We start from the raw sequence: 12,372 nt of genomic DNA, 5'->3' as shown, positions 1-12,372 counted from the left end.
TTTAAGGAGATATTTTTATAAAATAAAAACTGGAGTCCTTCATGTCTGTCTGTAATTAATTGTTCAGGTGCCCCTAAGCAGGCTCAGTACTTTCCTGGATAGTTTCAAACTTAGCAGTGCAGGTATATTGAAATATAATTTGAGTTTCAAACAAAATAAGTCTGACTGAAGATTGGTCCCAGGGATATGTTGAGAAGCTGTCGCAGACATTTCTCCACAGAAATCCTTTTCTTTCATATTTCTGTGTCTTCGGGAGCCAGAGGCCCCCGAAGAGAAGGTAAACAATTATTATCAGCTGCTGTGGAATGCAATAGGATTCACCTTGATTGGCTCATTTTCTATGTTTATAATTAAGGGCCAATCATCAGTGCAAGCCAGGGGACTGAGTCCCTGGACACAACTTTGTTGTGGATTCTTTTCTATCTCTTCTTAGCTTAGCTAGCAGCTCTGCAAACCTCTCTCTATATTCTTTTTAGTATAACTATAATGTATTATATAATATCTTAATAAATTCAGCCTTCTGATCAAGAAACAAGATTCACCGTCTCTCTCTCACCAGCAGCAACCCACTCAGGCCGCTGTAATATCTGGTGACCCCTCGTGTAAGAGCAAAAATTAATCTGATAAGACCAGAGGAGCAAAATTGCTGCACTGGGTAAAAATCCTGTATGTGTAGCATTTGAGGGTTGCTTTGAAGTGACCTCAGAAAGTGGATTCAAGCCAGGAGCTAAAGAACCGAAGATCCTGATTTGGACAGAGTTCACAGCCAAGGCTGACCACAAGAGAATCTTTCTTCTGGAAAATCATCAGGAAAGATGATGGAAAAGAGCAGCAGACCTGTGGAGCTGGCCAGAGCAAGCTGGACTCTTTCAAAAGGTACTGTTCACTTCTCTATCCCTGATGAACCAGCCCTTCGTAGCTTGTGGCTGTTCGTATGGCAAACACATGCCTTGCCAGAAGAGATTCAATTCTCCCCTTCAGAGGGGAAAATAATAGCCCTCTGGAAACATTGGTGCAGGGAAGACGGTTTCTTTTTGTCAAAAACAGATATCTATGAATTCTTTCGATGGGCAAAGCTTTTTGGGTTCTTTGCTGATGTCTTATATGCTTTAGATGCTTTTGTCTGGGAGTGCATGGACTCGATTATCCAGTGCGTCTACCTGGAGGGACGCGTGTTGCCTTCCATCTACCCAGCATTTATAAAGCTTTTCCCTGTCCTGAAACGCAGAGCAGCTTGTTTTCAGTGGATCTCTAATTGTTATGGCCAAGCTCCATTTCCACCACCTTTGGCAGAAGACGCGGTGGGGGAGGACATTTTTCTTCCCAGCCCCCTCTGCTTCACGGCGGGGGGGGGCGAAACTTCGCGGCGCGAAGAAGTTTTTTTTTACTCTTGCTCCGGAGCATGCTCAGATGGAGTCGTCTCCTTCCCCCCCTTCTCTCTCTCCGGGGGGATGGGAGCGGCCGCTCAAGCCAGCGCCGGCCTCTCAGACTCCGCCTTCAGAAACGGGGGCGGCACCGGTCTCCGAGGTTTCCTCCACGGCCCTGCTAGAGCCGTCACTCCAGGAGATCCCGTCTCCGCCTCTCCAGGAGGTCCCGCCCGCGGTTGCACCGGCCTCCCTGCCCCCGCCAGAGCCTGTGTCGGAGAAGGCCGAAGAGACAGCACTTCCGCCGATTGACCTGTTGCTAAGCAACAGCGACGCTTCGCCGCTCCTCCCAGCTCCGCTGGTGCCCGTGCCGTGCCCGCCGCCGTTTTCAGAGCCCAAGGACGCAGCACCAGCGTGTTCCCGCGTGTCCCCGCCGCCTCCACAGCAGACCCCAGAGTCAGCAGCAGAAAACGGAGTTGAGCCCGCGGGACCCTCGGAGCAGCCCGCGGCGGATCCCACGCTCAGCGCGGTTCCCCCCCCGGTTCCGGCTCCCTCCCCGCTGCTTCCACCGGACGTCCCAGCAGCCGCCCTGGAGGCTGGTCTCTCCTTCAGTGGAGCAGGGGCTGCCCGCCAGCTCACTGTTGTGGCAGTCCGGCTGCCGGCTTTCAAGCTCGGTGGTTTGGGGGGTGGTTTTTCGGGGATTGTCCCATGGAGGCCGCCGCCTCTCTTGTGCCCTAGCGGCGAGGGGGAGGGGGCTCCCGAAAGTTTTGCCTTTGGTCCCCAGCCCAGTGGGGGTGGTGCCGTGATGCTGTGGGAAACAAACATTCCCAGATCCGAGATGAAGATTCTCGGGGCAGCTTCTATTTCCCTGCTGCTGGCATGCCTCAGTGGTTTAGGGGAAAGGAAGCGTCTCACTACCCGTGCTGCCATTGTGCTAGCAACAAGGTTCAGGCCTGCGGGAATGCACAGCCTTCCTCATGGGTTTGGCCTGGGCCGTTTGGCTCAGGAGGTTCCTGGGCCAGGGCCATCATTTGGCCTCCTTGTGTTTCTAGGGGTTCTGGTTTGTCCTACTGGTCCGGGTCCCCCTGTGTGAGCCAGTTTTGGGGTTCCTGGTCCAGTATGGGCCAGGGCCCCCAGGGCCTTTCCTTCTCTGGCATTGCTCTGCTCGGCTGCTGCTCTTTTGCTTTTCGATTAAAAAAAAAAAAAAAAAAAAAAAATTAAAAATTAAATAAAAAAGATTGAAAATAGGCGGGCAGCAGCTCTGAAGTGCTGAAGCACTGAAGGGCCAGAAAAGGACATTCTAAAAATTGTTCAAATTGTTTCAAATTGTTTAAAATTGTGTTATGCTGTTTCAGGACTCTAAGGACTCTCAGATGTCCAAAAGAAACAACTTCAGCTGATGGACTGTTCCTGAAACTCAGCTGCATGGACTTGAATTCTCTTTGCATTGTTTCTTGCAATTTTCTTATACTGTAGGATTGTTTTAGTGAATTATTAGTATTCTATATTTTATAGGTGAAGGAATTTCCTGTTCATTCCACATCAGCATTTTTCTTTTATTTTTATACAATTTAGAAAGGTGAGATGTCGCAGACATTTCTCCACAGAAATCCTTTTCTTTCATATTTCTGTGTCTTCGGGAGCCAGAGGCCCCCGAAGAGAAGGTAAACAATTATTATCAGCTGCTGTGGAATGCAATAGGATTCACCTTGATTGGCTCATTTTCTATGTTTATAATTAAGGGCCAATCATCAGTGCAAGCCAGGGGACTGAGTCCCTGGACACAACTTTGTTGTGGATTCTTTTCTATCTCTTCTTAGCTTAGCTAGCAGCTCTGCAAACCTCTCTCTATATTCTTTTTAGTATAACTATAATGTATTATATAATATCTTAATAAATTCAGCCTTCTGATCAAGAAACAAGATTCACCGTCTCTCTCTCACCAGCAGTGACCCACTCAGGCCGCTGTAATAAGAAGCTATTTTAAAAGTGTTTTTTCCCTTCAGACTAGCAACCAAATCTGAATCACAAAGGGTGCCTATAGACAAGGGAACAGGACAAAATGGTCATTCTTAGGCATGCATGTACATCACAGAACTTCTGTTTCAATCCTCCACAGTGTGGAATATGTCACATATTAAAACCAGATCTTCAGATTTTTTTCAGTACTTCTCATGATTTTATATTACTTGTGTGGGATGATTTTGATTCAAATATGGAGTTGCAGGCTCTGGAAAAGCAGCCATGTGATGGGTGTCAGTATCACTGCAGACTCTGGGGTTGGCAGAACTGTGTTTAAATAAAAGTTTTCATCCTGCTCAGGTATTAATGCTGGAGACAGCATATCTGTTACAACTGCAGTTCTTTATTATCAGCCATCTGCTGAATAGAGTAAAGGTGCTTGTTTGGCAGCTTAACACAGCATCTGTCCATATATCAATGTAACTGTATCAACTTCAACTTTGGCAGTCAGCTGGAAAACCATAATTTAATTGGTGGACCTGCATATAAATGTAAAACAATGCAGGTGTATTATTCAAGGGGCATTTAAAAGCCAGGAAGGAAAGTCTCCTCTGGCTGTTTCCAAAGCACAATGGTGCCAGTTAGGATGAGAGGTTGTTTTCTGCTGGCAAGCCTCTGTGAGCATCGGTGCCTTGAAGTTGTAACTCACCCAGCAGAGCTGGTGTGCCTGTCAGAAGGCTGTGCCTGGGTTATGATAGCCAGAGACGTGGGTGGGAGAGATGAAGAGGTGCTGGCAAGGGTAGATATCTAAGTCTATAACAAACAGCTCTCAAGGAAAATCTACATGGTTGCTCTGTTATTTCCAGGTGCTGCAGTTTCCTCTGAAATGTGGAGACTGTAAATGGTCCTGGCAGGTTTTTGAGAAAATTTCTGATTCTCATTTTATGTTCAATTAATGTTTTGAAGAGAAGTGGTGAAGAGCATTGGGGGTTACCTTTCTGGCTGTCTTTTCTTGGAGAAGACTTTAGTTTTCTCTCTAGGTTGCAGTAAAAGCAGAGCAAAAATAATCCATCATGCTAACTGAATTCAAACAATAATTTTTTTGCCTTTTTATTTAAGATCTTCAACGGGGAACTTGTGCAGGGTCTCCTTCTAGGAGGTACTTCAGCATATACAGCAGTTAAAGTGTGTAACTGGTTTCCTGCAGAAAAAAAAGGTATTTATGCTTTTGAATAGGCTGCTAAATTTGAGTATTTGTGAGCTTTTCCTTGGTAAAAGGAAACACTAATAACACTAACACAATCCACTCTGTTCAGCTTCTGCTTTCTATGCTCTGGGCAGATGTTTCATGGTAAGGGTAGACAGTGAGAGCAAGATGTTGTGGCACAGGTTGTAAGCATGTACCAACACCCCAAGTACAGCATCCACTAGGTCTCTAGGTATTTGAAATCAGAAATTTAGAGCTGAGAGAAACCTAAAATTTTCATCTTGATGATTTTACAGCGACTGCTGTAGTCAATCTGGTATTTCCCTGTAAAGTTCTGTTGAGGAAGGTTCTGCAACGTTCTCTCAGGGCTCTGGTGCAGTAAGAGAGAAAATATTTTGCATGATATCTAAACAATAAATTCATCTGAAGGGAGCTCTGGAAAACTTCCTCAGTCTGTTACCAAAAATCAGTAAAAATAAAAAACTCCTGCATGCCAGTGTAGCATCATGAAGCCAGCATTCTGTATTTGGCCAGATGCACGAGGGGATATCTCCTCCAAAACTCATGCATGCTCAATACAGAAGAGATCCTGTTTATATTCTGTATTTTACATATATATTCATTGATTTTCCCAGAATAAACATACATATGATAGTAATTTCCCAGAAATCATTAACATATTTTCCCTCTCCTTTACATGTGTTCTTTTGTCCTGGGGTCTCTTTGGTGGTCCTTGACAACAGTATTTTGAGATTAAATACTTATCTGTGATGTTTCTGCTACTTTTAAGATGAATGTGTCACTTGAAGCAGTACACTTTAAAACACCAGGCTGAGATTGCTTCAGGAAAGCCTCCTGCATCAGTGTTATGCTATTACCTGTGACATTAACTATAAAATTTTTTGATTTCTGATGTGATTCCTTCATATTTGTGGGAACCAGAGTATGTAAGTTTCAGGGAAAATGCAGGAGGCTTACTGAAATTCTTTGTATATCATGGGAGAAGGTGCTTGTACTCATTCTGTAATGTCTAGACATGCCATGAGAAATTTTCTTGAAGGAGAGAGAATTCCTAAGTTCCGCCTTTTAGCTTGCTTCTGTGCTACTTTGTATGGCCTTAGTCACGTTGCACAAGACAGTGGTAAGCCTCACTTCCCTCAGGCTTATCTCAGTGAGTGTTTGCAGTTTTGCGATGTTGGGTCCCACTTGTCATTGCACTGGGGAGGAACACCGGTGCTGGTTGATGGATTTCTTTGGACTTACTCCGTTGTTTGTTTTGCTGCTAAATTTTGCAAGAATATTTGGGTATTCTTCTTTTTTGTTTTGTTTTGTTTGGTTTTTTTTTTGTTAATTGCTAATGCAGGAAATCTGCAGCAGAAGCACAGAAAGCTCAAGAGCAGACAGGCGATGGTACGATGATATATTGGTATAGAATAAATAATCCTCTTCAGCTATTTGCCTTTTTCAGGTCTTTTTGTGTGCCATGCAGGGCTCATCTCCCTTGATAAAAGGAGCCACTTGTGCTGGCTGTCAGTGGGGAAGAGCTTCTAGCAGTCAGTGGCAGCCACCATCCCCCTTGTCCCAGTTCAGAGGGGGCCAGGGTGGGTGCTGCTGTGATGTGAGAGGCATTCCTTAGAAACAGCATGTGAGCATGAAAGACATTTCCTAAACTTCTCATCAGCTCTCTTTGCTTTCACACAGCCAATTAGGAAAAAGTGGAGAAAATGCTTTTGGATACTGTTGCATCACTTACAATATGACTTTTTTCAGTATGACAAGAACCAAAGTTCCTGAAAAGCCTTGAAAATGCATCTGAAATCTTTTTTAATTAAAGCTTTAACTCACTGATTTTAAGAAAAAGGTTTGAAAGGCATGCAGAGCAGTTTGTGGTTTGGGTTTCCTACTTCATCATTTTTGTGCTTGAAAGATTATTGTGGCTGTTATCTTCTTGTAAAGGTTTGAAAGAAGAAGTAAACTTTTATATATTCATCTGGGCTCTCAGATGAGAATTCTCTATTCTGCTCTTACCTGGTTTGTAACAGTTCTGAAAAACACCTAATTTACTTTTCTCCCTGAGCAGCTGCAGATTTTGGTGTGTGAGCAAAATAAGGGTAATAAAAAGCCGCAGCAGGGATGCAAACACAGCAATTTTTCTGTTAGCTACGTGTGTAAGCAGAGGTTCCAGAGCATACATTTAATGGCTGTTTCTTTTGGTGTATTAGCCACTGAACCCTTGACCTGGACCAAATGGCTGGTTGCTATGGCAGCAGGCTGCGCAGTAACAGGTTTTGTTCTTAGGTTGAAATCATCTTGCTTCTCTTAAGTGTTCATTTTGAGGAGATCAGAAGAAACTAGGAAATTTTTTTTTCAAAGGAGAGGCAATAATAATAATGTTCAGCTACCTGAGCATCTGCAGAGAGGCATTTTTTGTTCCCTGAAGAAGGTAGTCTTTCCCCTCTTTGTTGAAGCAGAGGTCAGCAGCTCACCAGCAAAAAAAAAAAAAAAGGAAAAAAAAAAGTAGTTTTTGGAAGCAACATGACTGTAGGAGGTTCGGTTTGTTTGCTCTACAACTCCAACTCCCAATCCTGCTGAAGGCAATGGGAAAATATTAACAGCTTAACATTCCACTAACCTTGAGAATTTCTGAACTTAAAGTAAGCTCCTGATCAGCTCTTTTCAAGCTGGACTTGTGAGAGACTGGAAAGATTGATGTCTTGAGATGTTATGGGCTGCATGTGTGTGGAGGAAGGGGCAGTGCCCTGCCCTGTTCACCCCCACCCTCGAGCCTGTATCCCAGCCTGGCAGTGGCTGCCAATCCCTGGCACAGCACAGGCAATGCTTCACGCCACCTCTGGAGCCCCCAGCTCGGCTCCTGAGTGGCCAAATGACCAGAAGTCCCACCTGGGGGAAGGGCCCAGGAAGGCCAAGGGGTATTTAAGGCCCAACACAAGGCAGTCGGATATCTTGGCTGCACTGCCTCTTGGAATGTGTGTCTGTGCACTGCTGGAACCCAGGAGCTGGTAGCTATGTTTGGTTTTTTTCTATATCTTTTCTGGTTTTCTTTCTTTCTTGCTCTCCTAATTCCCTCTTCTTGGACTTTTGAGTAACTTAAAATTGAACTGTCTTTGAGTTTGAAAGTTGAATGAGCCAAGTTAATGCTTTAAAAAGTATTATCTGTTGATTGAGTGTTACACTAAACTTGCCAAATTTGTCTGATCTTCTTAAGTTGCCAGTAAAATGTTTTTTTGTTGTTTTGACATCTTGAGAGTATCTTGGTATTTCTCCTGTGCATCTAACTCAGAGTACATGAACGACCATAAGCCCTTTTAAAAGTCTCAATGATCATGGTTGTTTGGAGCCTTAAAATACTAAAAGAACTTCTTGCTGTGATAGAAGCCAAACACTGTGGCAGGGGCATGGGAGGTTAAAGGGTTGCCAGCCATGGGGGCAGTCAGAACTCAGCATGGAGAGCCATGCTGAGTGCAACTGAGTGGGGTTTGGACTGGGTGATCTTCTGGGGCTCCTTCCAGCTGAGGTCATTCTGCAAGTCTGTCTCTTTTTTCTCTTTGGCCACAGAGGAAAGCAATTGTGATGGAGAGCCCATACCAGGACTTTGCCTGTGGGTGGTACTGAAAATGAGTTTTGTGTTTACATTGTCCTCCTTTACCACACACCCCCTCCCCCTGCACCTCAGCCCTACACACTTCTCTTCCCTGGTGAATAGTGTCATCATGCCATACCTCAAACACTTGGTAATAAAATGTCACTGTAATTCCCCTAGAGAACTCTTTGATACATCACTAATTTATTTTCTTACACTAAACATGCTGCTCTGTGTTTTACCTTGGTATCTTTTTGGCATATGTAAAATGAGTGGCATTCAGCACTGTAGGCAGGAGCTTAAAGGAAAACAAAATACAGACATGGCATGTGATTGGAGGGGGGTTCTTTTTTCCTTTGTGCCAGCAGCTGTCAACCTCTTGCACTGCCAAAACAGTCCTTTCTGGCTTTGTTGCTGCATTGTGATCTTGTCAGACAAGAGGCACAAGGAGGAGTTAAGTGGGGTTGTCCATTTGCCCGTCTCAATCTCTGAAAGATGTGAAGGACTGCAGCCAAGTAGTGCAAACAATCTGAAGAGTTCACTCAAGTGAAGGGATTGGCAGTGGCAGGAAGAAGACTGAAACAAGAAACAGAGATTGAAGGGATGCTTTCATGAGATGGAAGGAACAAAAAATGAAGAGGGTCTGATCTGACTCAATTTAGATCATTTTCCTGTAAATCTTCGATTAATTTACAAAGTGTTTGTAGTCCTCAGGGTGCTGGAACAGTGCAGGTTTGAAAGGTTTCATCAGTTGTCAAGTGCTTCTGCAGATCAACAGCAAATCATAAGACCCACAGAAGAATTCATTGCCAGAGGCCCAGAGCCCAGCCAGTGAGTGCAGTACCTGTCTCACCCTCCATACCATGCACTTGTGTCAACAATTGCATTTGGGAGATGTAAATCTTAAAGAGATGCCTGCTTGTCATTATAGAGATTGGCAGATCTTTCTTTGGGCATGGAAATGTCAAGCAAGTATCTTGATCAGATTTGGTGGCTGGTTACAGCTTGGCATTGTAGGCTGTGCTGGTGGTTACGTGGGGAACGCAAAGATGCTCCCTGCTTCCTGTCCCAAAGTATTCCAGCCATGCTGCTGAGAATCACTGGGACTGTGTGTGTGGCACCGTGCTGCAGACATTCAGGAAGTCAGCAGGGTTTATATAAAGCTCTGCTGGGTTTGCAGAACCTTTTGGCTCCTTTCCAGCTTGGAAGTGGTGCTATAAATAGAAGAATGTCTCACTTTTGAAGTCTGCCTTCTATTCACGGAAAGGAAGAACTTTGCTAGAGCTGTGATTTAATAGCTGTGAAATACAAATCTCAAGACCAGTCCTATGACAGGCTGAACTGCTGGATCCCATTTCAATGGGATGTGAGTGAGCTCAGTAGCCTATAGCATCACATCTGTTAGTTGGTTGTTGACACCTGAATAAGGTTCGGTGCTATGACAGCAGAGTTCAAGAGTATCCATTCTCACACCTTCCTTCCCAGTTGCACTTGTCCCTGTTACAAGAAAAAAAAAAGTTGCCTTTTTTTTCCTTTTGGGCAGATTAGCAAAATGTTTGGGACAGTGGTGGTTGGAGTTGGAATTGCTGGCTTAGCACGAATTCGAGACTTGATGAATCCCATGCCTTCCAGCCCTTCTGAGCACCTGAAACTCATTGGATTTGTATCCAGGTTAGAAATTTCATCTTACCATGTCTAATATCTATATTGCAATGTTTTTTCTTCTTTTTCAAGCCAAGAAGAGAAAATTTGTGCCAATATGCCTGTCATTCTGAGTGGCAGCTCAGAAGTGAGCACAGAAAGATTTGCAAGAGGGAACAAATAGGTTACCCTAGTGAGAGATCTTTCAGAAATTACTAAAATAAAAACTGAGAGACGTTTTTGCTGTAGAATCTGTGTGATAACAAGAAATTGTCTGACTGGAATTTCCTGTAGATTTAAGATTGTGCAGACAATAAGTGCACTAATGATCTCATGTCTGCATGGCACTTCTAGAAATGTTAAAAAAGTAATTTTTGCAGAGTTTTAAAAAGTTCTTTTGCAAAAACATGTTTTAATGCCCCCAATACTCCAATTTCATAAAAAAATCTAGTATTTTTTTTAAACCAGGTATTGAACCCGTAATTATTTGAAGAAAATGCCATTATTTGCTACATGCAGTAAGGTTGCTTTTTATCCCTCTTATGCTTCTTAAGAACAAGAGTTTTTCTCACTAGTTTGGAATGGTGGAAATTTAGTGTGGACCTTCCTCTGAGCGTTCCTGCTGGACTGTCTGATCCACTACAGTGGAGCATAAAAGTTTGAAACAGTTAGGCAGTACCTTTAATGGATCTCACCTTGTGAATGTATTTTTCCAGCTATATCTAAATTGTGCAGCATTGTTTGAGACAGAAAGGACTGATCAGGTCACCCACTTTATTTTCCTGCCAAATACATTTTTGGTTCTCTGATGCCTCTGTCAGTGCTACAGGTAACCTTGAAGAGCACTGAAGATAGGGTTTCTACCACTGTTTTTTTGTGGGAAACAATGCTGTTAAAATGCATGATTCACAGAAATCTTCCTTGCATCCCCATCACACACAATCACCACCTGTCGTTGCTTTCAAGTCCTGCTTGTAGCCTGCCTTCCTGCCCTCTGTCACCTGTCCTAACACTGTTCCAGCCAGTAGTAATGCAAAGGGCTTTTGGAAGGATTGTGTTTTTCATTTTCAGCTGGAGCTGTGCTCAGCTTACTGCCCAAGAGAGCTTTCCCCTTAGCACTGGCATGCTGTGTGTGTTGCAAGGTAAGCCATCACAGCCAAGCATCTGCTTTGTCCCTCTCCTGCTTGTCTGTACTTGCAGTTGTGTGCATCCCTGCCATCTCCATTGCTTTTGTCCACATTGTCCAGGATGGTGGGGAGAAGTTCTCCCTTAGGAGCACTGTCCTCTTTCAAGTCACTCTTTTACATCTCTTTGGTAATAATGGTTATTCAAAACCAGCACACCAGAACCAAAAAGGACGTGACAGTTCAATAGCAGGCCAGTTTCTGGACTGATACCACCACCTGCACATTTTTTTTTGTTCTCTTCTCCATTCCACTTTTGTCTATAAGTGCTCATGCCCATCCTGGATAAAAATTGGTTGTTATACCCTGATTGAACTCAGTGAGACAGTGGTCCATGTGAACAATTTTTAAGTACTGCTATGCAACATGTGCTTGGGAAGAATGGACTGTGACAGTTATGCTCTGGTTGTATTTATGCTAAATGTACAGGAGAAGTTTTGGCAATATTAATGAGGCTAAGCAGATTAGCCTGGAAGATGCTCTGAAAAACAAAGACATCCATGCAGCCTTCATCAGCACAGAGAACAAAAGCCATGAAGAAACCATCAGGTATTTTGGGGGGTTTCCCCCTGTTCTTTTTCCCCTTTCCCCTCTATTTTAGAAGCACAGAGGAGCTGTGTAAAGCTGTTGCAGGAGAAGATATGAGCACTGAGGAAAGACTGCCAGACTAGAAGCCTGAAGTGAATGATAGTGAGTTCCCTAGAGCACCAATAAGCCCTGGAAGAGAGTAGGATTTAAGATGCATTAATTTCCCAAGTAATTCCATTTCTGCACCTCTAGGCCTGTGTTTGATGGACAGGCAGCTTAAAACAGGATTTAAAGCCTTTCCTTACAGATTATGTTGTGGAAGGGTAGTCCAGTGCCCCACTCCAACTGCTTACATGTCGGTAAGTCAGAAATTGCAGTGCTTAATGCTGTAGCATTTTAGCAACTTGATGCAGGTGAGTGAGGGAATTCTGTGCCAAAAGAAGAATTAAAACCCCACTCCCCTGCTGTTTAAGTGCATGATATATCCACCACACCATCATTCCTAGGAAAGTTCCCATTTATTTCTGTTACTCCATGTTGTGCACGTCTCCATGTGAAGCTGGCTGTGGGAATGAGAAGCAGCTTGCATGGTGAGAGAGGATTAGGATAATATTCTTCTTAATGGCTGATCTTTTATCCCTTTCAGAATGTTCTTAGAAGCTGGGAAACATGTCCTTGTTGAGTACCCCATGGCTTTGTCTGCTAAGGCAGCCCATGAGCTCTGGGAGATGGCTGAGCAGAAAGGTAACACGTTTGTTCTCAAGAGTGTAAGCAGTTTTATGTGTTGGGTAGCACCAAAGGCACTGAACTCAAAGGCAAGTCTCCAGCCTACTTTTAGTCATCACATGCAAGGGAGTATGACTGTCTCAGAGATGTGTCAGTCAC

At 43.9% G+C, this 12,372-nt stretch overlaps 1 protein-coding gene across 3 annotated transcripts in view; it reads left to right on the top strand.

Moving 5' to 3' along the window:
* BLVRA (biliverdin reductase A) overlaps positions 1-12,372 on the top strand; it is a 32,373-nt gene that overhangs the window by 10,033 nt on the left and 9,968 nt on the right. The window contains exons 2-5 of one of the 3 annotated variants that reach the window (XM_058812977.1): positions 560-876; positions 9,678-9,805; positions 11,389-11,508; positions 12,134-12,231. In XM_058812977.1, the coding sequence (XP_058668960.1) occupies positions 9,687-9,805; positions 11,389-11,508; positions 12,134-12,231 (337 nt within the window). In that variant the 5' untranslated portion in view covers positions 560-876; positions 9,678-9,686. Of the gene's footprint in view, positions 1-559; positions 877-7,517; positions 7,554-9,677; positions 9,806-11,388; positions 11,509-12,133; positions 12,232-12,372 lie in introns of those variants that run through there. The other 2 variants (XM_058812985.1, XM_058812969.1) reach the window with 2 other exon arrangements.

Source organism: Ammospiza caudacuta, chromosome 1 (assembly GCF_027887145.1).
Source record: "Ammospiza caudacuta isolate bAmmCau1 chromosome 1, bAmmCau1.pri, whole genome shotgun sequence".
Taxonomy (NCBI): Eukaryota; Metazoa; Chordata; class Aves; order Passeriformes; family Passerellidae; genus Ammospiza; species Ammospiza caudacuta.
Note: the sequence above shows the minus strand (reverse complement) of the source record. Positions and strands in the feature narration are given on the sequence as shown.